The sequence below is a fragment of the Denticeps clupeoides genome, chromosome 6 (assembly GCF_900700375.1).
Source record: "Denticeps clupeoides chromosome 6, fDenClu1.1, whole genome shotgun sequence".
Taxonomy (NCBI): Eukaryota; Metazoa; Chordata; class Actinopteri; order Clupeiformes; family Denticipitidae; genus Denticeps; species Denticeps clupeoides.
In genome coordinates this window covers 8,903,011-8,928,082 of record NC_041712.1, presented here as the reverse complement: position 1 = coordinate 8,928,082, position 25,072 = coordinate 8,903,011, and the positions used below count along the sequence as shown (strand labels likewise).

The 25,072-nt window shown below is 41.6% G+C and overlaps 3 protein-coding genes across 7 annotated transcripts; 2 read left to right on the top strand and 1 right to left on the bottom strand.

Moving 5' to 3' along the window:
- Positions 1-597: 597 nt before the first annotated feature.
- On the top strand, positions 598-6,426 carry tmem120aa (transmembrane protein 120Aa). 2 transcript variants are annotated; one of them, XM_028983303.1, is made up of 12 exons: positions 598-725; positions 1,369-1,487; positions 1,697-1,798; positions 2,317-2,376; positions 2,480-2,575; positions 2,795-2,884; positions 2,992-3,057; positions 3,246-3,307; positions 3,445-3,537; positions 4,949-5,013; positions 5,411-5,479; positions 6,038-6,426. In XM_028983303.1, the coding sequence occupies exons 1-12, from the start codon at positions 648-650 to the stop codon at positions 6,146-6,148; spliced, it is 1,011 nt and encodes a 336-aa protein (XP_028839136.1). In that variant the 5' UTR covers positions 598-647; the 3' UTR covers positions 6,149-6,426. The 2 variants fall into 2 exon arrangements, with proteins under 2 accessions (XP_028839136.1, XP_028839135.1); XM_028983302.1 differs by having other exon boundaries at positions 1,640-1,798.
- Positions 6,427-9,086: 2,660 nt separating this feature from the next.
- Positions 9,087-18,517, top strand: pora (P450 (cytochrome) oxidoreductase a). 3 transcript variants are annotated; one of them, XR_003750180.1, is made up of 16 exons: positions 9,087-9,554; positions 10,011-10,059; positions 10,268-10,396; positions 10,758-10,907; positions 11,126-11,250; positions 11,751-11,840; positions 12,977-13,075; positions 13,198-13,260; positions 13,405-13,521; positions 14,004-14,122; positions 14,716-14,897; positions 15,303-15,452; positions 15,545-15,812; positions 16,312-16,495; positions 16,730-16,815; positions 17,555-17,610. XR_003750180.1 is itself a non-coding variant. In XM_028984534.1 (16 exons), exons 1-16 carry the CDS (start codon positions 9,505-9,507, stop codon positions 17,697-17,699), a joined length of 1,968 nt encoding a protein of 655 aa, XP_028840367.1. In that variant the 5' UTR covers positions 9,090-9,504; the 3' UTR covers positions 17,700-18,517. The 3 variants fall into 3 exon arrangements, 2 of the variants coding, with proteins under 2 accessions (XP_028840367.1, XP_028840368.1); XM_028984534.1 differs by having other exon boundaries at positions 9,090-9,554; positions 16,350-16,495; positions 17,555-18,517; XM_028984535.1 differs by lacking the exon at positions 13,198-13,260 and having other exon boundaries at positions 9,094-9,554; positions 16,350-16,495; positions 17,555-18,516.
- A 911-nt stretch (positions 18,518-19,428) lies between these two features.
- On the bottom strand, positions 19,429-21,769 carry rhbdd2 (rhomboid domain containing 2). Of its 2 annotated transcripts, none has more exons than XM_028984536.1 (4): positions 21,415-21,769; positions 20,853-21,257; positions 20,049-20,199; positions 19,429-19,908 (listed from the first exon to the last, which is right to left on the bottom strand). In XM_028984536.1, exons 1-4 carry the CDS (start codon positions 21,581-21,583, stop codon positions 19,515-19,517), a joined length of 1,119 nt encoding a protein of 372 aa, XP_028840369.1. In that variant the 5' UTR covers positions 21,584-21,769; the 3' UTR covers positions 19,429-19,514. The 2 variants fall into 2 exon arrangements, with proteins under 2 accessions (XP_028840369.1, XP_028840370.1); XM_028984537.1 differs by having other exon boundaries at positions 20,049-20,156; positions 20,939-21,257.
- Between the last annotated feature and the right edge of the window lie 3,303 nt (positions 21,770-25,072).

Genomic DNA, 25,072 nt, shown 5'->3' with positions numbered 1-25,072 from the left:
TTTTGTTCAACGTTCAAACACTGCTCGTGGTAGCTGTTAACGATGGAATCAGAATCAGAAAGCTTTATTAAATCCCCGAAGGAAATTGCTTATGCTACAACTGCACAGAGGGACAGACGTACATTTACTTTACTTTACTTTACTTTTAGCAGACGCTTTCATCCAAAGCGACTTACAGGAGGAAGACACCAGATATTCTCGTTCGATTTCTATAGATTTTGAGTTTATAAAACTAACAGCCCAACTTGTCGGAAATTGTCAAGTGCTAGACGAGGACATTTTTTTATTTTGTGCAGTGTGTGAGTGTTAGATTCGTCTGAAATACTTTTTGAGTGGGTTTTCAACTGCTTCTTAAAGGTGGAGTATACTCACAAGTGTATGAGTATGAATAAAAAAGTCAAGTAAAAATCAGCACCGAGAACATCCGCATACACGTAGTAAGGAAGATTGACGTTGGGAAGCGATTCGGCATGGCCGACAGGTTATCCAGGTGCTCTTGGAGCGAAGGCGCGGCCGCCCGTCCTCTCTCGCCACCCTATTGGCGGAGAGCCGGAGGAAATCCGCCCCGCCCCGCCCCGCCCCGCCCCGCCCCGCCCGACCGCCGGAGCCCGGCTCAGACGCCGCTCCGGGGAACCGCCGCCGCCGACATGCTGTTCACGCCGAGCAGCGTGGACGACTGTCTTCAGGAGTGGGCGGATTTGGAGACGGACTTCCAGCAAGTCCAGGTGACGCCGATGCGTAGCGCGAATAAAACGTGGCGCGAGTGTTACGTCACGTTCGAATATTACGGCTTATCACAGTCAGCTGACGCTGCTGAGGTGGTTACCCGGCAACGCAGGTTTTGGTGGCGCTCGCTGTAGTGGAGAGAGAGAGAGAGAGAGACTGGGTCACCCACCCATGTCACCAACTCTGCTCTCCATCCCCATTTTTAAACTCAGAATTGTGGTAACCTCGTTTCTGATGTGCGGGTATTGCACAAGTTGTGTTCTGGCACTTTTATGAATTACACCATTGTACTCTCTTTCCTCATTGCACACCCACACCCTTTCTTGTGGCTTAAACATTTTATTTAATGTGCAAAATATGGTGGGACGGAAACTCCAAGTACATTAACCTTATCTTTGTGGAATGATTGTGTTAGTAAGCATTATGGGTGGTAGGAGCCTAGTGGGTAACACACTCGCCAGGTTCAATTCCCAAAATCCCACTTACTTCCATTGTGTCCCTGAGCAAGACACTTAACCCTAAGTTTCTCCAGGGGGGGACTGTCCCTGTAACTACTGATTGTAAATCGCTCTGGATAAGGGCGTCTGATAAATACTGTAAATGTTATGGTGAGCATGTGTGTGTGTGTCTGTGTTGCCACAGGAAACTCATCGTCTCTACAGACAGAAGCTGGAGGAGGTCGCCAAGCTGCAGGATAGCTGTTCCACCGCCATCACACGGCAAAGAAAGAAGCTGAAGGAGCTTTCTGTGGCGCTGGAAGAGTGGGTGTTAATACAGTTTCTGCTGAACTGACCTCAGCCACAGCTGGGCTCAGGAAAGCCCAAGTTCCAACAAAGAGTCGGGTGTTCTTCTCGACATTCGGCTTGCGTTTTTTTTTTTTTCTTTAGCGTTGCCATTGTCTGTTGTTTTAAAGAGTTGCAGAGAAAAATGACAGCATTCATCTAAACCGCCTGGCCTTGCTCTTCTCCAGATGCAGGCAGAGTGGAAGTGCACTCAGTGGGATTCAGGAGAACATTAAGGAGAGATATAATGTCTTTTATGAGATGGATTCCTTCTTACCAAAGAAAAATGGGTATTAACTTACATTCTTTTCAGTTGATCCCTTCCTTTCATACAGTACAGGCCAAAAGTTTGGACACACCTTCTGACGTGTTTTCTTTATTGTCATGACCATTTCCATTTGTAGATTCTCAAAACTATGAATGAACACATGTGGAGTTCTGTACTTAACAAAAAGTGGAGACCTGGCCTCCACAGTCACCGGACCTGAACCCAATCCAGATGGTTTGGGGTGAGCTGGAGCGCAGAGTGAAGGCAAAGAGGTCAACAAGTGCTAAACTCCTTCAAGACTGTTAGAAAACCATTTCAGGTGAGGACCTCTTGAAGCTCATCGAGAGAATGCCAAGAGTGTGCAAAGCAGTAATCAGAGCAAAGGGTCATGAATGGTCATGAAAATAAAGAAAACACATTGAATGAGAAGCTGTGTCCAGACCTTTGGCCTGTACTGTATGTCCCCTGGGTGTTTAGACTGAGAGTAAGATTAATGTTATTTCAAATGAACTTAAATTATGCATTATGTCCCGAATCCAGGCTATACCTCAGCCTGGTACTAGGCAATGTGAATGTGACTCTACTCAATAAGCAGTCAAAGTAAGATTTGTGTGTGTGTATATTTAAGAAAATATTTAAATATACACAGAATGAACAGGACTAATGCCTTTTATTGGTTTATTAAAATTTTTGTCATCTACAGGTTTGCCTACAAGGATGAATATGAGAAATTCAAACTGTATGTTACAGTACTGCTTATGGTGTTTTCTTTCACATGCCGAACTGTGGTCAACTACAGGTATGAGTGGCATTTGTCGTTATCAGCATTCACTATATTATTCTGCTTCATGAATATATCTGCAACCTAGCCCTAAAACACAGTGTGAGTGTAACCCTAAGCTTAATGGTAGTTTCCATCTGAGAGATATATGTCATGATTTCAAATGAAGCCTTGTAATGTATATTTCACCGTCGTGGATAAATGCTTTTATTCATCTTATAACCATGACTTTGACAGAGTGGTTGACGCACTCTTCAACTTCCTGTTGGTGTGGTACTACTGCACACTCACTATACGCGAGAGTGTCCTGATCTGTAATGGCTCCAGGTAATATATCAGTTTTATCATTTCATTTTTTTTCTTGCAGTGCAGCTTCTCTATGCTAGCATTGGCAGCTCTGTTCGACTCTATCCTGATTCTCCGTTTTGTTTCAGAATCAAAGGCTGGTGGGTGTTTCAGCACTATGTCTCAACCTTCCTGTCGGGAGTAATGCTCACATGGTAAGAGCAGACACATGCACTTTTGTTTCCTGGAGAAGAATGAGGATGCCAGACATTTAGCAACATCCTGCAGCATTATTCAGATGTCAGTTGTGTGTATGTTTTCCTCGCAGGGTCTGTATGTATTTGCGTGTGCAGTGTGTTTAAATGAATGAGAGTGGATGTTTGAATTGCATTCTTCATGCCAGGCCAGAAGGGGAGCTCTACCAGATGTTCAGGAACCAGTTTCTCTCCTACTCCATGTACATAAGTAAGACTCAGATGTCATCCGAGCAAAACCCACTTTAACGTAATGTCAGTCCAGAGTGCGTCAGCAGACTCAACTGAAGACAGAAACATGATTGTTAGATTTTTTTAATGTTGTGTGTCTGTTCCATGTGTGTCTAGACTTTGTTCAGTTTCTTCAGTACTATTACCAAAGCGGCTGTCTGTACAGACTACGAGCTCTTGGGGAAAGGCACAATATGGACATAACTGTAGGTGAGTGTCTCAGAGAAGTTGAGTGTGATGGCAGGGGAGGAGCGTGTGGCACAGGTCCACAGCGTGGTGAAGAGTGGTTGAACCAATAAACAAAAGTAAGCGTCACAAAGTCTGAGACACAAACGCAGAATATGCTTTCTCTGCACAGTGGGCAGGTGAGCCCACTGAGGTGCATACAACACTAGACAATAACAACTGAATGACCAAAAACTTAAATAGAAGTCTCAATTACCGAAAATGAATACGGAAAAACTTGTGGGTATAGAAAAAACACATAGGTCTGAAACAGGAACCATCATTCCTTGACATTCCGCCCCTTTGAACCTGGCAAGCCTCCTGGTGGTGGGGTAGTGACTGGGATGAGGCGTCCCATCATGCATCCCTCCTCTTCAGCCACAGCCGGAAACTACTCTTCTGTGCCTCCTTTGCCAGGTCTTTGATTACTTTCTGAAGGCCTGCCCCACCTACACCCATCTTCCCCAGAAGGTGGACAGTTGATTGTGGTTCTCCGTCCTGCTTCCCTGCACTCTTCCACAAGATTTGAGTATATCAGTCTCTTCCGCTCCCATGGTATGGTTAACTTGGTGAGGAGAACCAACTTGGACCACAGCACTATATGGGTGAATTGGAGCTTCCGGTCCAGATCGTCTTGCAGTCCTGGGTCATGTGTAGTGAGGCCCGTGGAACCCTTTGTGGGGCTTGTGGCACAGCTTTTACACCACCCACCTCTTCTTGAACGAATTGATTATGCCATTACGCTGGTGGAGGTTGCATTTTACTTGCTTCCAGCCTCTAGGGCCTCTCCGGGCCTGGTTGTGGCGCCATCCGTATCGGTCTTGTGAGAGTGCAATCTTGCACTCTTTTGTCGATGTATGTAGCTGAAATGACAATAAAACTCAGCTTGGTTTTGAGATGTGCTGGAGGCTTGTTGTTGCAGAGAGGGCAGCTGCGTGAATGACTATTAGACTATTCTAATGACTATTAGAATCATTATATTAGAATTCCTAATTAGACATCTTTTATAGATTTTTCTCTGAAGGACTAAACAGAATTTATAAAACTGTCCTCAGATGCTTCTTACTGTTACTTACAAAACAGGACGTCATCTACGACAACACATGAATAATATTCCACGAACTACCTTTTTTCAGGTCTTCCTGACCCTGCCTATGTGATATCCATCTGGATATGCTGCCTAGTGGTTAATAACTGCAGCTAGCCTTCATCCTCATTTCTTTTAAATAATTCCCACAGTCGTCGTTTACCATTTTCCTTATTATTGTGTTTCCCATGTTATTGTGTTATATTTTGCTGTCCTTGATTGACTTACTGTATTGACAACTTGTGTTTGGTTCTGATGGAAGTATAATTTGTTCTTTTTCTTTTCTGCCAACCCTGTGCTTAACCACAGAGGGGTTTCAGTCCTGGATGTGGCGAGGTCTCACCTTCCTCCTTGTCTTCCTCCTGTTCGGCCATGTGAGTAACACAAGGCTCCGTGCTTGCGCCTCAGTCATCAGACCTGCTCCGTATCAGGCGGCAGCTCATGTTTGCTTTGAAGCACATCCTGTTCATGGTGGAGGGGGAGGCCATTGTATCTCAGTGATATCATTCAGACCCACTGTGACTCATTTTAAGTGGAACCTGGCTGGTTAGTGCCACAGAACAAGCCTTTGTTTTCTTAAGACAGTCCATCTAGTATCAACAAAGGTCACAGTCGCTCCCTTTGTTTTTGTATGTAAGACATTTCCGTGGAATCGTTTCATTTAGATAACAGATTTGAAATGTAAAATATATGTTCAGCTGCCTGCATTTAGGACGTGAAAGTTGTGAGAGTGAAATATGACTCAAATGATCTGGTTCTTTGTGCTTGAAGTTCTTCCAGCTGTACAATGGCGTGACTCTATTCAGAATGGCCCAGCTGCCAGAGTGGAAGGAGTGGCAGGTTAGTGCACTTCACCTGTACACCAGTAGTGGTCAAATAACCAGCTCAAGCACAATTTCATATGTTTCTGCCCTAATTTTACAAATCCTGGTACAATATTGAGTAACCAGTATTAAGTAGAATTTTATTGTCATGTCCGTCATATTTATGGTACATGGTTATACAAGAAAACATTCCTCAAGGCAACACAAAGCACAAGAACCCTAATAATAATGGTGTTAATAATTAAAATGATACCACCGTTTACTTCTGACTTGGCATTTTGATTGGATAACGTAAAAGAAACTGAAAATGGCTTTGTATTGCCAAAGCACAGACAGGGCACACAAAGTGTGATGTGTGTAGCCGCAGCATAGAACTGAGGCTTCTGTTCATGCAGTAAAGATGAAGAAAATAAATAACCAGGAGAGACAGGGCAAAGGCTAATGAAAATAGCAGAAATAGGTAAAGAAAGGAAACAGTGGAAGAAGGAGAGCTGCCTCAGGTGATCATGAATGTAAGCGGTAAGTGGCACATGCTTAAGATGTTTTAAAAACGTTTTCTGATGCTCCTCCCTAGGTGCTTATGTGTGGATCCACATTTCTGGTCTTGTTCATGGGGAACTTTTCCACCACACTGGGTGTGGTTTACCACAAGTACAAGTACCAGGACAAAACCAAACAGCTGTAAGCACAAAGGAACCAGAGAACTGGATTCTGAGATGTCAGCATCAAAATATTGACATATTGCGGTACATTGTCAAATTTTAAGATGTCAGTCAGTTTCTGCAATATAAGTTTGTCAGTTACATAAAGTTTTGCTTGTGCATTCGGGTTATGCTCATGCATAGATCATTGCATTGTTCCCAAAAGTGATTTGTGTGGTCACATATCAAAAGTCTATTCAAATGATTTCAGTAGAACTTTTAATGTTCTTGCACTCGATAATAAAAAGCCATTATCGCCTCATGTGGGATTTTCAGCTTTTCAGGTTTTTTCAGATTATATTGTCATCCAAATGGAAGGACATTACATTTGTATTTTATTTTCTATACGTATGTTTAATTAAATATATTTATGAGATTTGTGTTTTATTGTTACACATCTAGAACACTTCAACTGATTTCGACTGTGATGTTGCTTTAAAGGGGATATTGGGCATGGAATGTGGGTATTTGAATAGTTCATTAGTTGCAGATTGTTATTTAATCGATTAATTATAACCCAAGTGGAGTTATGTACTTAACAAAAAGTGGAGACCTGGCCTCCACAGTCACCGGACCTGAACCCAGTCGAGATGGTTTGGGGTGAGCTGGACCGCAGAGTGAAGGCAACAAGGGGCCAACAAGTGCTAAACACCTTTGGGAACTCCTTCAAGACTGTTGGAAAAGCATTTCAGGTGACGACCTCTTGAAGCTCATTGAGAGAATGCCAAGAGTGTGCAAAGCAGTAATCAGAGCAAAGGGTGGCTATTTTGAAGAAACTAGAATATAAAACATGTTTTCAGGTATTTCACCTTTTTTTGTAAAGTAAGTAACTCCACATGTGTTCATTCATAGTTTTGATGCCTTCAGTGAGAATCTACCAACGTAAATGGTCATGAAAATAAAGAAAACACAACGAATGAGAAGGTGTGTCCAAACTTTTGGCCTGTACTGTATGTTGTGCACATTTGATTACAAGTTGTTCTATATTATAATTCTGTACACAATAAATCAGGTAATCTTATATTCTGCCCCTAGGAGTCGCCACCTTCCTTGTTGAACTATGCAGCACTGCGTCACTCATCACCCACCGTTACGTCATCATATCAGAGCAGCATGCTTGCCACACCTCTGCACTTTGGTCTGAATGGAATGCAAACTTCACTACATGGCATGCTATGAATTCCTAAATTCAGCATTGTCTGGTTCTTTCAGGAGACTCATGACGTGAGCTGACGAACTGATTTGTCACCATAGTTGATTGTGGGATTAGAAGTTGAAAAAACCTCCATCTGTACATCTTCCACTTGTGTCCTTGTTTATATACTGAGCTCTCAATAGAAGTAGCCAATGCTGGCAGAAATGGAAATATTGACCAATGGTATCTGTCTGTCTAGCAAGATCATATATACCCATATCTAATGAAATAATAAAGTAAAGTGTAAAAGTAAAGTGAAGTGATTGTCACACGTGATACACAGCAGCACAGCACACGGTGCACACAGTGAAATTTGTCCTCTGCATTTAACCCATCACCCTGAGTGAGCAGTGGGCAGCCATGACAGGCGCCCGGGGAGCAGTGTGTGGGGACGGTGCTTTGCTCAGTGGCACCTCAGTGGCACCTTGGCGGATCGGGATTCGAACCAGCAACCTTCTGATTACAGGGCCACTTCCTTAACCGCTAGGCCACCACTGCCCCACTTCACAGTGGCGTAACATTAAATAAGGACTAATTGTTATGTATTTGCATTTCCAGGTGACTTTGGCATGGTTTCAGCTGAATTTGTTCTGTCAACATTATTATCATTTTCATGTGTTTGACAATTTAAAATGGTAGTAAGTGGGGGTTGAACCTGTAACAAATGTGTTACCCACTAGGTAAATACCACCCGAACCCAACCCAGACTCAGTGTCTGGGTTTTCATTACTGCTTATTATGTGGTAGCCGACTGGTTAAGGAAGCGGCCCCGTAATCAGAAGGATGCTGGTTCGAATCCCGATCTGCCAAGGTACCACTGAGGTGCCACTGAGCAAAGCACCGTCCCCACACACTGCTCCCCGGGCGCTTGTCATGGCTGCCCACTGCTCACTCAGGGTGATGGTTAAAAGCAAAGGACACATTTTGTTGCGTCACCGTGTGCTGTGCTGCAGTGCATCACAATGACAATCACTTCACTTTCACTTTCACTTCACTTATTAATGACATTTCCCAGATTTGAAGTGTTAATAGTTGTTTATTGCTCAGGAAATCAGGAAATTGAGGCGGAGGTGGCGGTGGCTTCTTTCTAACCCCTCCTTAATTAGGATCAGCAGATCATTAACAACCTAATGATGCACGCTTGCAAAAGAGAGTTGGAATTATAAGAATGCAGGATGGGGCCTCCAGAAACAAGTTTCTGTAGCTGTGGTTAGTAGGTTTTTGAGTTCTTTCTCTATAGAACTGGGGTTCTATGTGCTATCACCCTGTAGCATATAGTACTGTGAGGTGGAAAAAAAAGAAAGAAAGAAACTGCATGCATTTGAATTAGATTCAATGAAATCAATATGTCAGACTTTTTTCTGTTCTTTTGCCATTTCACCCTCTGGGATTCATACAATGAAGGACGGATTAAAGCTACAGGAAACAGAGTTTTTCAGGAAAAGGAGACAGCAGGAAACCACGTCTGTCTACAGTTCACTGGGGCTTCTTTCAGACGGGCTCACGTTACACTGAAAGTTTTAGGAATGTGTTCCGCTGTGCTCTGGTTGATCTGCCCCCCAATAAAACCAACACAAATTGCTCCTCCAGGAAAGTTGTTTGAATACATTTTTTCAGTGTTTTACTTCAGATCTATAACTGCACTGATTTCATTCTTTAGAACGATCGAAATAGAAATTTATTTAACCTTGAGTGGTTGCCAAGGCAACTAGGTTGAGTGTAAGACTCCTTTGAACGATTCACTTCACTATGGAAGCAGGAAGTGAAGCCACTCAGCCACTCAGTAAGAGTGTGTGTGTGTGTGTGTGTGTTTATCAGCCGTCTGGATGGTGCCGGTTCTGTGGGGGTGGGACGGGAACTGTGGGAAACGTTAGGAGATATTCTCTGGGTCCTCCCAGTGTCCTCCTCGGCTCTGCCAGATGTTGCGGGCTCGTCTGAGAAAGTGCACGTCCTGAGTGGCTGCCTGCCGCCCGCCTCCCCAGTCCAGGCCCCCGCCCCCTGTCTCCCCCGCACCAGAAGTGAGACCCCAGCACTCGCCACACGCTGGATTTTGGAGAGCAGGAGTGGGGGGTGTTTTTCTGTCGGGCTTTTAATGTTACGCCACTGTGAAGACAGACCGATCTGGAGGACAGTTTCGCCTCTGTCATGGGATGCGTGTTCTCCCTGCCCCGGGAACGGAGGGCTGCAGCGGAGAGGTCAGTTTGGGCCAGAATGCCTTGCAGGGTTGATTTCTGTCAACTGCTTTACAGTAGGACCTTTCAAAGTGGGAGATGTAAAAATGGATGTGCATTGTGTGGAATTATGATGAAGAGTCCTATATTTCCAAGATATTTACATAGTGCCACAGTGTACGACCCAAATGAGAGACAAATGCAAGTTAGATCTGGGTTTTAGATTGATAAAAGAAGGGTAAAGATAAATTCATATATGTTTGTAAAGGAGTGTGTGTGTGTTTGCTAATGCAATTTTAGAGGGGATCATAAAGCTTACACCCCAAATGTTGCACACTTAGGGGTGTTCACCGCCGCAAAGGAAACTGTGTGTTGGGCTATGAGCCCTGGTGACAGACTGAAAGAACATGTCTCCAGCGCCATTCACCGGGAGTGAATAATCCTGGCAGGCTGTTCCGTGCTCTTTTCTCTTTCCCACAGAATAATGCCCACAAGAGAAACCAGCTTTATTGAGAAAATGAAGAAAATGGTGAGTGAACCCATTTCCCCTTTTAAGTGACATTTTCCAGACCCTCTATAATGTAATAAGTAATACTTAATTAAGACATTAATTCACGTAATAGTTTTTAGGATGAGATAATGAACTGTTAATAGGGCTCTAACATTCAGGATTAGATTCAAGTAGAAATGTGTTGCTCCAGTTGATGAATATTTTATCATACTCTGTCCCATTTCAGAATCGGAATATCTTGGTCTTCTATGGATCTCAGACAGGCACTGCTGAGGGTTTTGCCCACCAGCTAGCCAAAGATGCCCAGCGTTATGGATTGAAGGCGATGGCAGCAGACCCTGAGGAGCATGACATGGTGAAGTAGTACAGTTATCATTACTAGTATTAAGACTTGGAAGTAAACTTTGAGCGGACAAGTTTTTAAGTGTAACAAACTATCAGTAAATATGAAATAAGATTGCCTGTAGGTTCCAGTAAAACTCAAATTTTTTTCTCCTTCACAATAAAGTGGGCATATTACAAAATAAGAATTATGTTATGTTACGGCAGAGCATGAATGAAATGTCAGAAGCATTGGCCCAATTGAGCATCTCCAGACACCCATCTGACTGGGTGTGGCTGTCAGACTGAAATCCAAAAGAGTTTTTTCCTGTGAACTTGTTCATGATCAGTGGCATCCATGTTCACATGTCTAATTTTCTACCACTCTCCCTTAGTCCGACCTGCTACGTCTGCCTGAGATAGACAACTCCCTGGCTGTCTTCTGCATGGCTACCTACGGCGAGGGCGACCCCACTGACAATGCTCAGGCCTTTTATGACTGGCTGCAGGTGACGGGTGACAGGTTGGAGGGGTTGAATTTTGCTGTGAGTTATCTATTCCTATCTACGACCCCTAAATATTTGATTCAGAAACTCTGTGCACAGTACATGTGTACTGGCACTAAGCACTATACACAAAGCCTAGAGCTTGTTGCTATGCTTAGTTTGAAAATAGTACCCTAAAACTGGATCATTTCATTTATCAGATGGTTTTCCAGGGCAACCTGGATCTCTGGTCAGTGAAGACAATGTTTTCTTTGTAGGTGTTTGGCTTGGGAAATAAAACATATGAACATTTCAATGCCATGGGCAAATATGTGGATAAAAGGCTTTCTGAGCTTGGAGCAAGAAGGATCTTTGATCTGGGACTGGGAGATGATGATGGCAAGTAAGTGTGCGACCATGTATTCCTATATTAAAACAGTGGCAGTTCATCAGTGCATCACCCTCCTCCACATATCTACAGTAGAACGGCTGTTTAAAAATGCACCGCATGATAATTATAGTCTGTTGGTGTCTATCAGCAACTGTAGTAGAGAGCAATAACCAAATATTATTAATAATATTCATGTTATAGGGGTGGGACCCCAATATATATTGATACACAATAAATATGCTGGCTTTCAGTACTGATATATAGAGGTTTAAAAAGAATAGTTAAATCTGTGTTTGAGGAAATGTGCTTTTATAGGTAGGAACTGAAGGCAATTTCTCTATTGTTAAAGAATGCAGCAATTCTGAATTCTTCAGTCACAAACATATTGTTATTTATTATGTTGAACAAAATCAATTGTACTGTGATGTCATTGATATCACAGACAATAATGTACTGTGGGTTTCTCTGTGGATCCCACCCATACCATGTTTATGATGCTTTGTCTCTCACAGTCTGGAGGAGGACTTTCTCTCATGGAAAGAGGAGTTCTGGCCAGCGGTGTGCAAGTTTTTTGGTGTGGAGCCCACAACTCAGGAGGGCAGGTAGTCATTGTACTCCTCTCATTGTACAATCTGATGGCAGATCCATGAATGAGTAGGGAAGAAGCTTTATTTATAGAATAATAAAACAAATATAACCTTAATAGGTATTGTTAACTAGATAAAATGTAAGAAAGTTATAAAAAAGTAAGAAAAATTGCTGATAAAATGAAAAGGCAAGATTTTAAAAGAAAAATGAAGCAACAGAAAACATGTCAGGCAGTTAAAATAGATCTTAAAAAATTGTATTTTCTAAATATTTAGAAACAAGGATGAGATTTTGCTTCTCTCAGTGCTACATGTAATGTATTCCAAAGTTTTGGAGCATAATAACTAAAGGCCACATCCCCCCCATATATTTTACTGTCTCTTGAGTATTTGAAGATTCTGACATGTAGTGGATCAATTGCTGAGACCATTTAGTGAGTAAAAAAATTTATTAAAAATCTCCTCTAAAAGACTGTTCACCAGTGAAATGCATGTAACAGAGGACTGACATGGCCAGAACATTCTAATGCTCCAGATGGTATTCATTCTTAGAATAGTGAGATGCAACAGAGCTTCAACTCAGAAATAACTAGAACACACAGATTCAGCCCATAACAATCAATCACAGTGTCTGTTCTTCAGCATCATTTTTCGTTGTACTGAAATGGGTTGACAGTGAAATAATTTAGTAATTTTGCAATTTGATAGCTGTTAAGTGCCCTTAAGAATTCTCTGCTGTTATCGGAAATCCTTTATAGCAGGGATTCTGTGAAACATTACATTAACTGAGGAAACAATAGAAACAAACTACTACTTAGATTAATTGAGCTGTGAGGCATGATGTGTCTTAATTTCAGCTTCAAGCAAATCAAATGCATATTTTTGAATATGTGCACTGTCTATATTTAGATACCACACGTGTTACTGATACAGACGTCAAGGTCTATTGTCACTGTGCAGTTCCAGGCATACCTGTTTCCACCCCTCAGACCTGTCTGTTCATGTTGATCAACCACTTCATATCAATTCCTTGTTCCTTTAAAATTCAGACTTTGAAAATACAAATAGACATGGACATTATTAAACTCTGTGTGATAACGCTTCCTGATGTCCATTTCTTGAGTAAAAACAGTTTCCTTTCCTTTCCGCAGCATTCGCCAGTTCGAGCTGGTGGTCCACACTGACATCAACACGAATGAGGTGTTCACAGGTGAAATTGGCCGGCTGAAGAGCTTCCAGATCCAGAAACCGTGAGTGCAGACCTGGTCAATCATGCAGCCAGTGGTCCACTTGGCCAATATACATTTCAATGGGAACAATGCTCTGTGTCGTCTGAATGTTAAACAGATCAACCTTTCATTCATGATGTAAGGGCAAGACATCAAAAACATGAGCCTTCAATATTCACGTCTTCATGTGGACAAAGGACACACAAGTATTTGCATCATCAGCCTACTTTAATCAGTGACAGCCTAATTTATGCTATTTGCTCTTTTCAAGATATTTCTGGTGATGATAATGTTCAACCTTCCCTAAGGATCTGAGTTCTCTGTTCTCTGGCACTGTTTGTCTGATTCAGGCCCTTTGATTCAAAGAATCTCTTCCTGTCGAGTGTCAGTGTCAACCGCAAACTGAACAAGGGGGGCAGTCGGCACTACATGCACCTGGAGCTGGATATCTCAGGGTCTCATATCAGGTACTGGGTGGTTGTTGCGAGGTCAGTGTTGCCAACACGACACTGTGCTAATAAACAGCTACCTTGCATCAGGGGCTGTCACAGGTTTTCTTCTTTTCTTATCTGAATTATATGCTCAGATATGCTGAAATCTATCAAACCTCCCCATCGGCGGGTCTTTAAAAAAATTGCATAACAGGTATGCAGTATGCAGTGTAATGCATAAGGTATTGCTCAAGCTCACCTTAGTAAACTGGAAATTAATGTGCTGCTGCGCCTCAATGACACTGCATAATAGACGTGCAAGATATGGGCCAGTACTGGTGACACTTGTACTAAAGGTAGCTAAGGTATGTCACCTTTTACTAAAATTTGGCAACACTGGTCAATTTGTTAAATCTGTTTATATATATTTAAAATATGTTTCTTAATATAGACAAATAAATAACACAAGAATGTTACTGCGAGAAAATTCTAACGCTGATATTGTTGAATTCTTGGAGATATGACTCGGGGGACCACGTTGCTCTTTATCCAACGAATGATACGTTCCTGGTGAACAGACTGGGCGAACTTCTGGGTGTGGACCTTGACACCATTATCTCTCTAAACAATCTGGATGGTATGTTTTGATCTGATTATTGCTTGAGCAGATTTCTCTTACCTGTCCCCAGGATATCTTTGTGATGCTGTGATCTTCCAAGCAGTCTTCAGAGATCCCATCTGATTTTTCTTTAGTAATCTTCATTAAACATTATGCTTCACTGCCCCGCCAAAGTCACATATTCTAATATGTGGTTGGAGAGATTTTAGCTTTAATTACAGCACAAATTACATTGTTTTAATTATGATATTATGCAATGTCGCAAAATGTATTTTTTGGATGGGATGGTTGGAAAAGATTGGAACTACTGCACAGTTGTTTTCAACTCATTCTCAGTAGGCTTGAGGTCAGAAATCTACATTTAGTTTTTTATACTGTAATGATAATAAATGTATAATCCATAAGTTGTTATTGTTGTCCTTCTGTCAGCAGCCAGTCAGGCAGCAGTTGTGAAATGACAATTTCATAGTGATGACATGACATGGCAGCACTTTTAGAATGGCAATCAAAAAATGTAGTTGGAACTGGATCTGTGCTATAAAAGTATGTATGAGTAAATTGTCAGCTAAATAACTATTTTGCATAATTTCAATTTTCTCATGTCATTTCAGAGGCTTCCAATAAGAAGCACCCATTTCCCTGCCCTACTTCTTACCGCACAGCTCTAACACACTACCTGGACATCAGCAGTCCTCCACGAACCAATGTGCTTTTTGAACTGTCCCAGTATGCAAGCAATCCTAAAGACCAGGAGACCATGAGAACCATGGCATCCTCTTCCTCTGAGGGAAAGGTAGGTTTAATGTTCTATTACATTTACCTCTTCAGTATTTACCAGATACCGTTATCCAGAGTGACTTACAGTCAGTAGTTATAGGGACAGTCCCCCTGGAGACATGGTTAAATCTCTTGGACACAATGGTATTAAGTGGGGTTGGAACCAGTGACTTTGCGGTCTTCTGGTTCATAGGTGAGTGACCCTATTGCATGCCTTCTTTAAAGGAGGTGCCACTGAGCGAAGGAATGTCCCCACTGGGTCACAAATTACACCCTCAAGCCGTCTTACTACCCTTGTGTCCCTGAGCAAGACACTTCATACTTGTTCTTCCAGGTGGACTGTCCCTGTGAGTTGTAAGTTGTTCTGGATTAGTGTGTTTACATTCTGTAAATGTACATGCTGTTTACATGCTGTTCTAAGGACATGTACCAGAACTGGATACTAGCAGCACGCAGGCACCTTCTGGCTGTTCTAGAGGACTTGCCATCACTGAAGCCTCCCATTGACCACCTGTGTGAGCTCCTGCCTCGTCTCCAGGCTCGGTATTACTCCATCTCGTCCTCTGCCAAGGTAGGGCCATTTTTTCATAGGACATTTGGGGAGGAAATGAGGTGAGTTATATGAAATGTCCTGTAAAATATCTCTTCATGATAATGGATTAGGTCCATCCCAACTCTGTGCATGTCTGTGGAGTGGTGGTGGAGTACACCACCTCCACCGGTCGAACCAACAAGGGTGTGGCCACCAACTGGCTCAAGAACAAGGAGGTCACTGATAATGGGCACAAGCACACGGTGCCCATGTATGTGAGGAAGTCCCAGTTCCGTCTGCCCTTCAGAGCCAGTAACCCGGTAATCATGGTCAGTGCTGGGACAGGAATTGCCCCTTTCATTGGTTTCATCCAGGAGCGAGCATGGCTGAAACAGCAAGGTGAGGAGAATCACCTTTTTTTAATAACATTTTAAATAAAAAATTAAAACCTTGAGAATCTTAAGTTAGGCCATTTTTGTCTGTAATCATCACAAATGATCAGAGTTAGGACATGCTTATTTGAACCTCACAACAGAGTCAATGTCACTCTTTGATTAAGATGGAAATATTTATCTACATAGCAATTTCAATTATTTGACATTTGAATCAGGTGCTGAAGTGCTTTAAAAACTATTCCTGTAATAGTGTCTCTGTCTGTTAATGCTTCAAATCCTCTTCAGTACAAAATTGTTATTTACTAGCTTGTACTGGTAGGGTCAATGAAATGCACATCACAAACAAATGTTTGGAGTTTTCTTCTACACTTTGACGAAGATGTGAAATTATTATTTAATTTTCAATGTTTATTCAGAGGATCAGTAAGGATCATTAACATTTTTCAATTAATTTATCAAGGTGTGAAAAAAAAACATTTGAACAATTTTTTTCTGTTTTGCAGATGTCTGTTTGTGCCTCTATCTCTCTCTCTTTTATCAGGGAAGGATGTTGGTGAGACAGTCCTCTACTATAGCTGCCGTCACAGGAACGAGGACTTCCTGTACCAGGAGGAGCTGGAGGCCTTTGAGAGGGCAGGGGTGTTGAACGAGTTGAATGTGGCATTTTCCAGAGACCAGGAACACAAGGTGTCTTATCATATCTTTCCTGTCCATAGCTCTGGATCTTAACTTCCATCAGCATGACTTCTGTTCCTTCCTGCTGATGAAAATATCTTTCAGCTGTTCCTTAAAACCTTGTAGTATAAATGGGAGCATTTTGTTCTAACAATTCCATTAGCTTGTCGAGGTTGGGATCATCCTGAAGTAGAAAGATAATTAAATTAAAGAAGTTAATTAAACGTGTGCTCTGGTTTGATTCAGGTTTATGTGCAGCATCTGCTGAAAAAGAACAAAGAACATTTGTGGAGGCTGATTCACATGGACAATGCTCACATCTACATCTGTGGGTAAGATGAGTGTGGAAATAATTTGAAACTTTTTATATAAACTAGAGAGCTAGGGACAGTAAGACTGCTGAAAGTTCATTCAGTGGTGTCATGACATGCACCCGGGGAGCAGTGTGTGGGGACGGTACTTTGCTCAGTGGCACCTTGGCAGAACCGGCAACCTTCTGATTATGGGGCCACTTCTTTAACCGCGAGGCCATCACTGGTCTTGGGCTTCTGGGCAGACTGGTTTCATCTCCAGTCTAAACAAACAAACCAAAAAAAAGAAGAAGAAAAGAAACGCAAGGACCAATAGCCCGCATTTATGGAGACCAGAATAGCCAGGAAGAAGAGACAGCTCTAGATCATTTTCTCCTTGCTGCAAATGACTAGTTTCTATGGAAATGGCCTGGTTGGTAAACAGTCCATGATGGTGGTGCGGTCTAGGAGTAGTGGTTGATTGATATGGGGTTTTTCTGCTCCATATTTATGGAGCAGTATGTCGGATGGATAATATATTTCATATAAATTTTATATAAATTAATGTATTTTAAAATATTTACATTTATTGCACAGTGAATTGATGTCACCATTTGCTGCAGTTAGATTTTGACTTGTAATGTCTCAATGTAATAATTTAAGTTAAATCTGCCAGCAGCAGTGTTTTTAGTCAATCCTGCCCACTAACAGCCTGAAAATCAGGAGGCCAATGTGTAGTTAAGTGAGTGTAGTGACTGTGATGTTCATACATTTTCATCAGGGATGCTCGCAACATGGCTCGTGAAGTGCAGAAGGCGTTCCATGAGATCGCAGAGGAGGTGGGCAACCTGAGCCACACCCAGGCGGTTGAATACTTCAAACATCTGATGAAGAAAGGCCGCTACTCTCAGGACGTGTGGAGCTGAGGCTTTAGATTCGGTATTACCAACCTGTGGGTGATTTCTACAACGTGTAATTCCAAGATAAGCACTATTGCTTCACCTAATAAACTGCCAGTTGAGGTATGGGGCACTCCAGTGTAAATCTTACTTACAATGTACATACAATTTGAAAGTTTAGTAGAGCATTTTATGAATAGAGCATCTGGAAACAGCAGTATCAATAAATCTTAGCGTTGTACTTTATCATATGAGCAGGAAGTAAAAGGAGGAAGAATGTATGATGCCTTGGTCATTACATTACACAATATATTATTCAGCACAAATAATCACACACTAAAATAAAACAACAAAAGTTAATTTTTCTTATCCACTGACAAATGCTTCAACTGAAAGATGTAGTTCAGATTTGACATTTTATCTTGATGGTGCTATGTATCAAAATTCTTTTTCAGCATATATACATAATATATATTGTAATATAATATAAACAGCCATATTAAAAATTTCTATGTCTGTGTACTTCCTAGTTGCAAGAAACTGTAAAATTGGATATTTTACACAAAACAAATAATTTAAATTATTAAATTAATAAAGCATTTGGCTTTCACACTTCATACCCCCAAGACTCATATACAGAAAAAGGAGTCCTTCGTTTTTAAACATCCAAATTCAAATTTTTATTTGTCACATACATAGTCATACATGGTATTAGATGCAGTGAAATGACTGCTTAGTGACTGCTATAGACCACAGTATTGCAAATGTTGCAAGTATACAAAGAAAACCAATATGCAAATATTGCAAACATAACCAAAAATTACACTTTTATGTCTTTAACATAAAATATGTGTAACAGGTAGGGTGAAGGTGTGCAAATGAGTGAAAGTCAATGTATAAAGATAAAAAAAAAGAGATTAAAAGGTAAAAAGAGCAGTGATTTTGTGCAAAGAGTGTTCATAGTGATAGTGATAGTCACTTTTTTATGTGCTCCATAGAACTGAGTGGAGATTTGGGAACAGTGTGTGTAGTCACGACTGTAAACATAATTAGTGGACTTCAATAATCTATGACACAAAATTACATAAATATAAGTCAATCGTACTGGACGTGTTCTACCATGTATAAAGTGAACATGTTTATATGTCAAGATTAAATATCTAGACTGATCAATGCCAACATAAGATACATTTTTCCTGACAATATATTATTAAAAAAAACATGTTGTATTTTTCTCATTTGTTTTAACATGTTTTAACCTCATGTTGTTATAAATATAGTTTTATTTATACAATTAAGACCAAAAACTGTTAAATAACTGCACATTTCCTGTAATGTCTGGGTTTATTTGCATAAATTGCCATTTTAACTGAAAGGAACAGAAACATTTATTTAAATTGATTGTCTCCAAAGGACGGTTTGAATCCTCAAATGGAGATCAGCACATCTACAATATGACAAACCAGTTGACATAATTCTGAGATTTGGTTTCATAATTTTCACTGGCTAAATAATTTATTTAGCTCAAGATTTAACTCAACCACCAGAAAAGGAAGAGGACACACGCCAGAGGAAAAACAGGCAAAAACCTGTAAATCAAACAGAGAATAAAAGGAGCATTTATAGAGTTAAGGGAAATTGTGGTCAACAAATGTGAGTCATGAATGCAAACTAAATAATTATACAAATACTGCTCAATGTGTCATGTCATATAGTTGCATTCAGGTAAACAAATAATTTTGCACAATGCATTGCATCAAGGAAAAACATTTATTTAAAAAAGTATAAAAAGGCACATTGAAAACACGTGAGGTTATACAGGCTGTAGTTTAGGTCACTGCATCACTGACCTGGCCCAGGAGCTCCAGGAGCTTCCTGGGATTGTACAGTGAGGGAGAGATCTGACAGTAATGTTGAAAGGTGGGGGAGTGTTCCAGAGGGCGGCCCAGCCGTTCCAACTGCAGAAGTTGGGGGAACGTGCGAGCCAACAGGCATCCATGGCTGCGAGGTGGCTGGATATCCCTGACTGAAGCCATGCTGATTATAGTGATTATGACTGTGCCCATAAGGGTGATATTGTCCATGAGAGCTCATAGGAGACAAATGGCTTTGCTGCATGTAAGACTGAGGCCAGCCCTCATGTGTGCAAGCTCTGCTATGAGTTGGTTGTAGGGAACCTGCTGAGAGTGCAGGGCCATATGCCTGCACAGGATAGGAGCCAGGAGCAGGGTTGCATCTAGGAGAGACGAAGGTAAAATGTTGCACATGAATGAAACTGGGGCAAAATAGTAAAGTAAATTACTAATGCATCAGTGCATTTGAATGACAAAATCACAACCAATTCACTGTGGACAATGCAGAACATCAAAAACTTACTGAACATGGAGAACTTTCCTCCTCTCCTCTGCAGAAGCAGGTACAAAGCAAACACAAACCACCCTCCTCATCAGTCTGAATGGCATTTTCTTCTCAAGAACTGATGCCCTGGACTCAGACATGTGAAAAAACGAAAGTAATCCTTTCCCATCTGAACACAGGTTAAGGATGCAAAAGCATGGAAACAGTCACACTCAACACACTCACACTTCTTAGCCTAGCGGTTAAGAAAGCAGTCCCGTAATCAGAAGGTTGCAGTTCGAATCCCGAGCTGCCAAGGTGCCACTGAGCAAAGCACCGTCCCCACACACTGCTCCCCGGGTGCCTGTCATGTCTGCCCACTGCTCACCAAGGGTGATGGTTAAAAGCAGAGGACACATTTCACTGTGTCCCCGTGTGCTATGCTGCAGTGTTTTACTTCACTTTCATCAAAAGACTATATGTAATAATACAAAAAAGCTGTTTTACTGACAGTTTACTTCACTCTCTGGCCACCTTAATGCTGAAGAGTTGTGTCATGTTAGTCATATTCAGTGAAAGTAAGGAAAAAAATGAGTGGCGTAGTGCATTGGCTGACCTTGTATATAAGGGGTCAGTACATGATATTGAGATGGGCAAAGACTGTGTGTGCAGGGTAAGCTTTCATACATCGACAACCACTTTAGAATCCATTCATTGCATGTTTGATTTCGCTCATGCATTTACATGCAGTGTAAAAGACGCAATATTTCAGTAATCTGTGGATTGTTTCTGAGAATTCAGCGAATTTCTCAACCATGCAAAACGACTTGCGTTTGAGGATACGAGTCACTCCGACAATGACAGCGATGACATTGCAGAGCAGCACTGAGCCAGGGACAAAAAGAGTGACGGCGAGCAGAATGACCCACGGGAAGATGACAGTTGGAACGCTGACCCCGAGTATGAAGGCCTTCTTCATTCGTGAACCAGTGGTGACCGTCCCCAGGACGGACAGAGCCGCCGGGATCAGGCCGGCCACCTCACCCCTGGAACCCGGGGAGACCACCAGGAGCTGCAGGCAGGTGAACAGCAGTCCCGTGCTGAAGGAGAAGAGCAGCAGCAGGCAGAGGAAGCGCACGGTGCCCACGCCCTTCTCCAGACCACCGCTGAAGGCCAGCAGCACCCCGGCACTAACAGCCAGGTGGCCCGCAGTGTTGTGGGTGAAGGTGTAGCTGAAGAGTTGATGAACTGTGATAAGAACGAAAGACAACCAACATTGGTGTACACTATTAACTACACTATTAAACACGACCACGTTTCAAACAGTGTAACCACTCCCACAATTTACAGGTCTAAATGTCAGCAGCGACCTGACGAGCTTGGTGGCTTTGGTAAGGTCCCTTACCATGAAGGCTGGAGCCAACGCTGAGCGAAGGAGCTGGAACACCGAGGCAGCCGGCGACGACGAACAGGACCACTGACGTAAACACCACCAGCCCTGACCCGGCAGTGACCTCAAACCCCGCCGTGAAGTTGCGCAGAGCCCGCAGGCCATGTTCACCCGCAGAGCGCATGGCAAGCGGGCTACAGTCCGGGGGCAGCTTGTCGATGCCAACAAGGAAAAAAGCCTTTCCAGTGGCGCGGGTATTAAGGTCACGTGGAAAAAAATCTAAAAAACATATCAATATCAGGATATTTAATTAAGAAGACGGGCATGGGAAATAACGCACTTTACTAAGAGCACAAAGGTAACTTCCGGGTTTGGGAGACTACGTCACAATCTGCAACTGCGCATGCTCAGTACAGTCATTTTAAAAACCTATTCTGTTCACAATACGTCTCCAGTTTGCGACACTTTCTCTCTTAAGGTGTACAAAATGTTGGAGTGTATTGTATTCTGATTTATGGTTTTTGGTTCATCATTTTTTAATAATATTATTTAAGTACAGATGTAAAGTATTATGATATTTATATAGACATTTCTGTTTTGTTCTTTTGTACAATGGATAAAATGAATTATTTTCTCTTTTGGTTTTATTTATGCACAAATGAATACATTAGCATTTACTTTCATGTTGTTGGAAGATTTAGGCTTTGTAACTAACAGCAGAATGAAATGATATGGGATTCTCATAAAGTCACATTTCATCCATAAGAAAACATAGAAAGATAGAAATAGTATATTAGAATGGAAGCGTCTCTTAAAAGTAATACAATTCACATATACAGTACAGGCCAAACGTTTGGACACACGTTCTCATTCAATGTGTTTTCTTTATTTTCATGACCATTTACATTGGTAGATTCTCACTGAAGACATCAAAACTATGAATGAACACATGTGGAGTTATGTACTTAACAAAAAGTGGAGACCTGGCCTCCACAGTCACCGGACCTGAACCCAATCGAGATGGTTTGGGGTGAGCTGGACCGCAGAATGAAGGCAAAGGGGCCAACAAGTGCTAAACACCTTTGGGAACTCCTTCAAGACTGTTGGAAAAGCATTTCAGGTGACGACCTCTTGAAGCTCATTGAGAGAATGCCAAGAGTGTGCAAAGCAGTAATCAGAGCAAAGGGCGACTATTTTGAAGAAACTAGAATATAAAACATGTTTTCAGTTATTTCACCTTTTTGTGTTCATTTATAGTTTTGAGCCCTTCAGTGAGAATCTACCAACGTAAATGCTCATGAAAATAAAGAAAAACACATTGAATGAGAAGGTGTGTCCTGCATACACATACATACATACAGGTACTACACAAAAAAAGCCTACAATTGCCCCCACAATCAACCTATACAAACAAACAAATAAATAAATAAATTAAACCCACCACTGCAGAGCTCCACCCAGACACGAACTGTATCACCCAGGAACAGAAGGGAAAATCTTACTCTTAACCATATTGAGAAAAGGATCCCAAATTACGCGCGATGGGCGGAGCTATCCCGGCACCGACCGCCCAACTCGCATCTCTGCCGCTTTCGTCGTCGTCATCCATGTCGTCCCAGTCTACGGGGAACCTTGCCAGCAGAGCGAAGAGTTCCTGGCTTGACATGGCGAAGATTGTGGGGGTCGCATCCTCTGCGCTCGCTGCCCACATCACTTCCTCGCTGCTGCCGACACCATCGTCTTCGCTCCGCCCACTCACACGCCGATGTTGCCGCTTCCAGGTTTCGTGGAGTCTCCAGGGGTTGACGTCATCACGCGGCTCCGCTCGCCACGCTTCGCCTCTCTGGGAAGATCAACCAGCATGTGTGGGAAATTTGGGAAAAGTATGATGAGTAAAAGCTACGCACCTGCAAGTATCTACAGTAAACAAATGATGCCGAGGAAGAGAATATTTAAGAAGCATTTGTGAGAAAGAGGCGAAGACATTGTCTATGTATAGGTCTTTAAAACACGGAATGCCAGCTTTTGACCACATAGAGAACAGATCATCAACCAAAGATGGACGGAACTGGTGATTTGCATCCAGCAGGGCATAGGTGGAAGAAATTTGTTACTGGATGATTGTTCATTTTGGCCATCAATCCGGGTTCAGGAAAATTTCCAGAAAAACATTGTCAGTGAGCCTAATTTGCAGCGCCAGATGCTAGTTAAAGATAAAATATGATGATTCTTTATGAGTCCCACAATTGGGAAATTAGCAGTGTCACGGCAGAAAGTGGACAGTACAAGATAAGCAGCAATAGAATAAAAATTACACCAACCGTACAGTATAAAAAGAACACCATACAAACAATGTGGATATATAAATATGAATGTACATTTAAAGTAAGTGTGTGTGTGTGTGTGTGTATATATACACGTACAGAGTAGATATATTTAGAACACTGTGGATTTATAGGTATGCAGTGGTGTGAAAGGCATTTGAAAGACCAGTAATAATGTACCAGAAGAATTGCACAGTGCATCTCTCACATTATAAATTGTACATTTCTGCAAGTCATAATGATCGCTTCACACAAGAAGGGTTCGGATACTGAACTGGCCTGCCAGCAGCCCAAATCTTTCAGCCATTGAGAACATGTGGCACAACATGTAACACAAAATATGACACCTTAGACCTTGGACAGTTGAGAAGAATCCTGTATCACACAATACTGGGACAACATTCCTCTGTCAAAACTCGGGCAACTGGTCTCTTCAGGTCACAGACGTTCACATACTGTTGTGAAAAGAAGAGGGAATGCCACACAGTGGTGAACATAGCCTTGTCCCATCCTCTAATACATGTTGTTCTCATGACGTTCAAAATGATATTTTTTCCTTAAAAAATATGTTTTCTCTTTTTAAACGTTGGATGTTTTGTATTTTCTCTTGTGGGTTTATGAGATTTACATGTCATAGCAATCTGTTTTACTTACAATTTTGCAGATCAGTAATTTGTTCAGAACTGGTTTTCCAGTTTCATTATTAATAATAATAAAAAAAAACCATGTGAACTCATCTATCACAGCCTCATATACTCTCTTTACTTCTCTTTGTAATATGTGTTTAATTTAAAACTGTTTGTCATTCTGCTCTGCTGGATGAGATGAAAGGCCCAATCTGCCCGAGTACCATTCCAGCAATAGGTTTATGAGCCATCACATCAAATCTACTTTCATTTGCACTGTATTAGCTGATGGAAAATACCTTGTTAAAAGAGACATGGCTTTCCAGAGATGTCTCCGATTCGTCCTTTTCAGGTAAAATGGCATGAAAAACACAGAACAAAGAGGAGCAATCAAGCACAATTCTACTTCAAATCTGATAGCATGTTGATACAAAATACATTCATTCAAAGTCCACAGTTGCTTTTTGAGTTATACCAAAAACACCAAAATGACCAATGTATGGGTCCACATTGCTTAGCAAAATATAACTTTTACCTTTTAGTAAGTACTTTTACTTTTTACTTTTTTAAGTAAAAACAGTCATTCATTCATATTGCATTTTTCCCACTGTAATGTCATGTAAAATGTTCCCTGTTGAGAGCATGTGCCCCTTGTGCTTTACACTGAGAACCACGATATCAGCAGGAAAAACACAAACATGACAAGATGTGATGATAAGATTT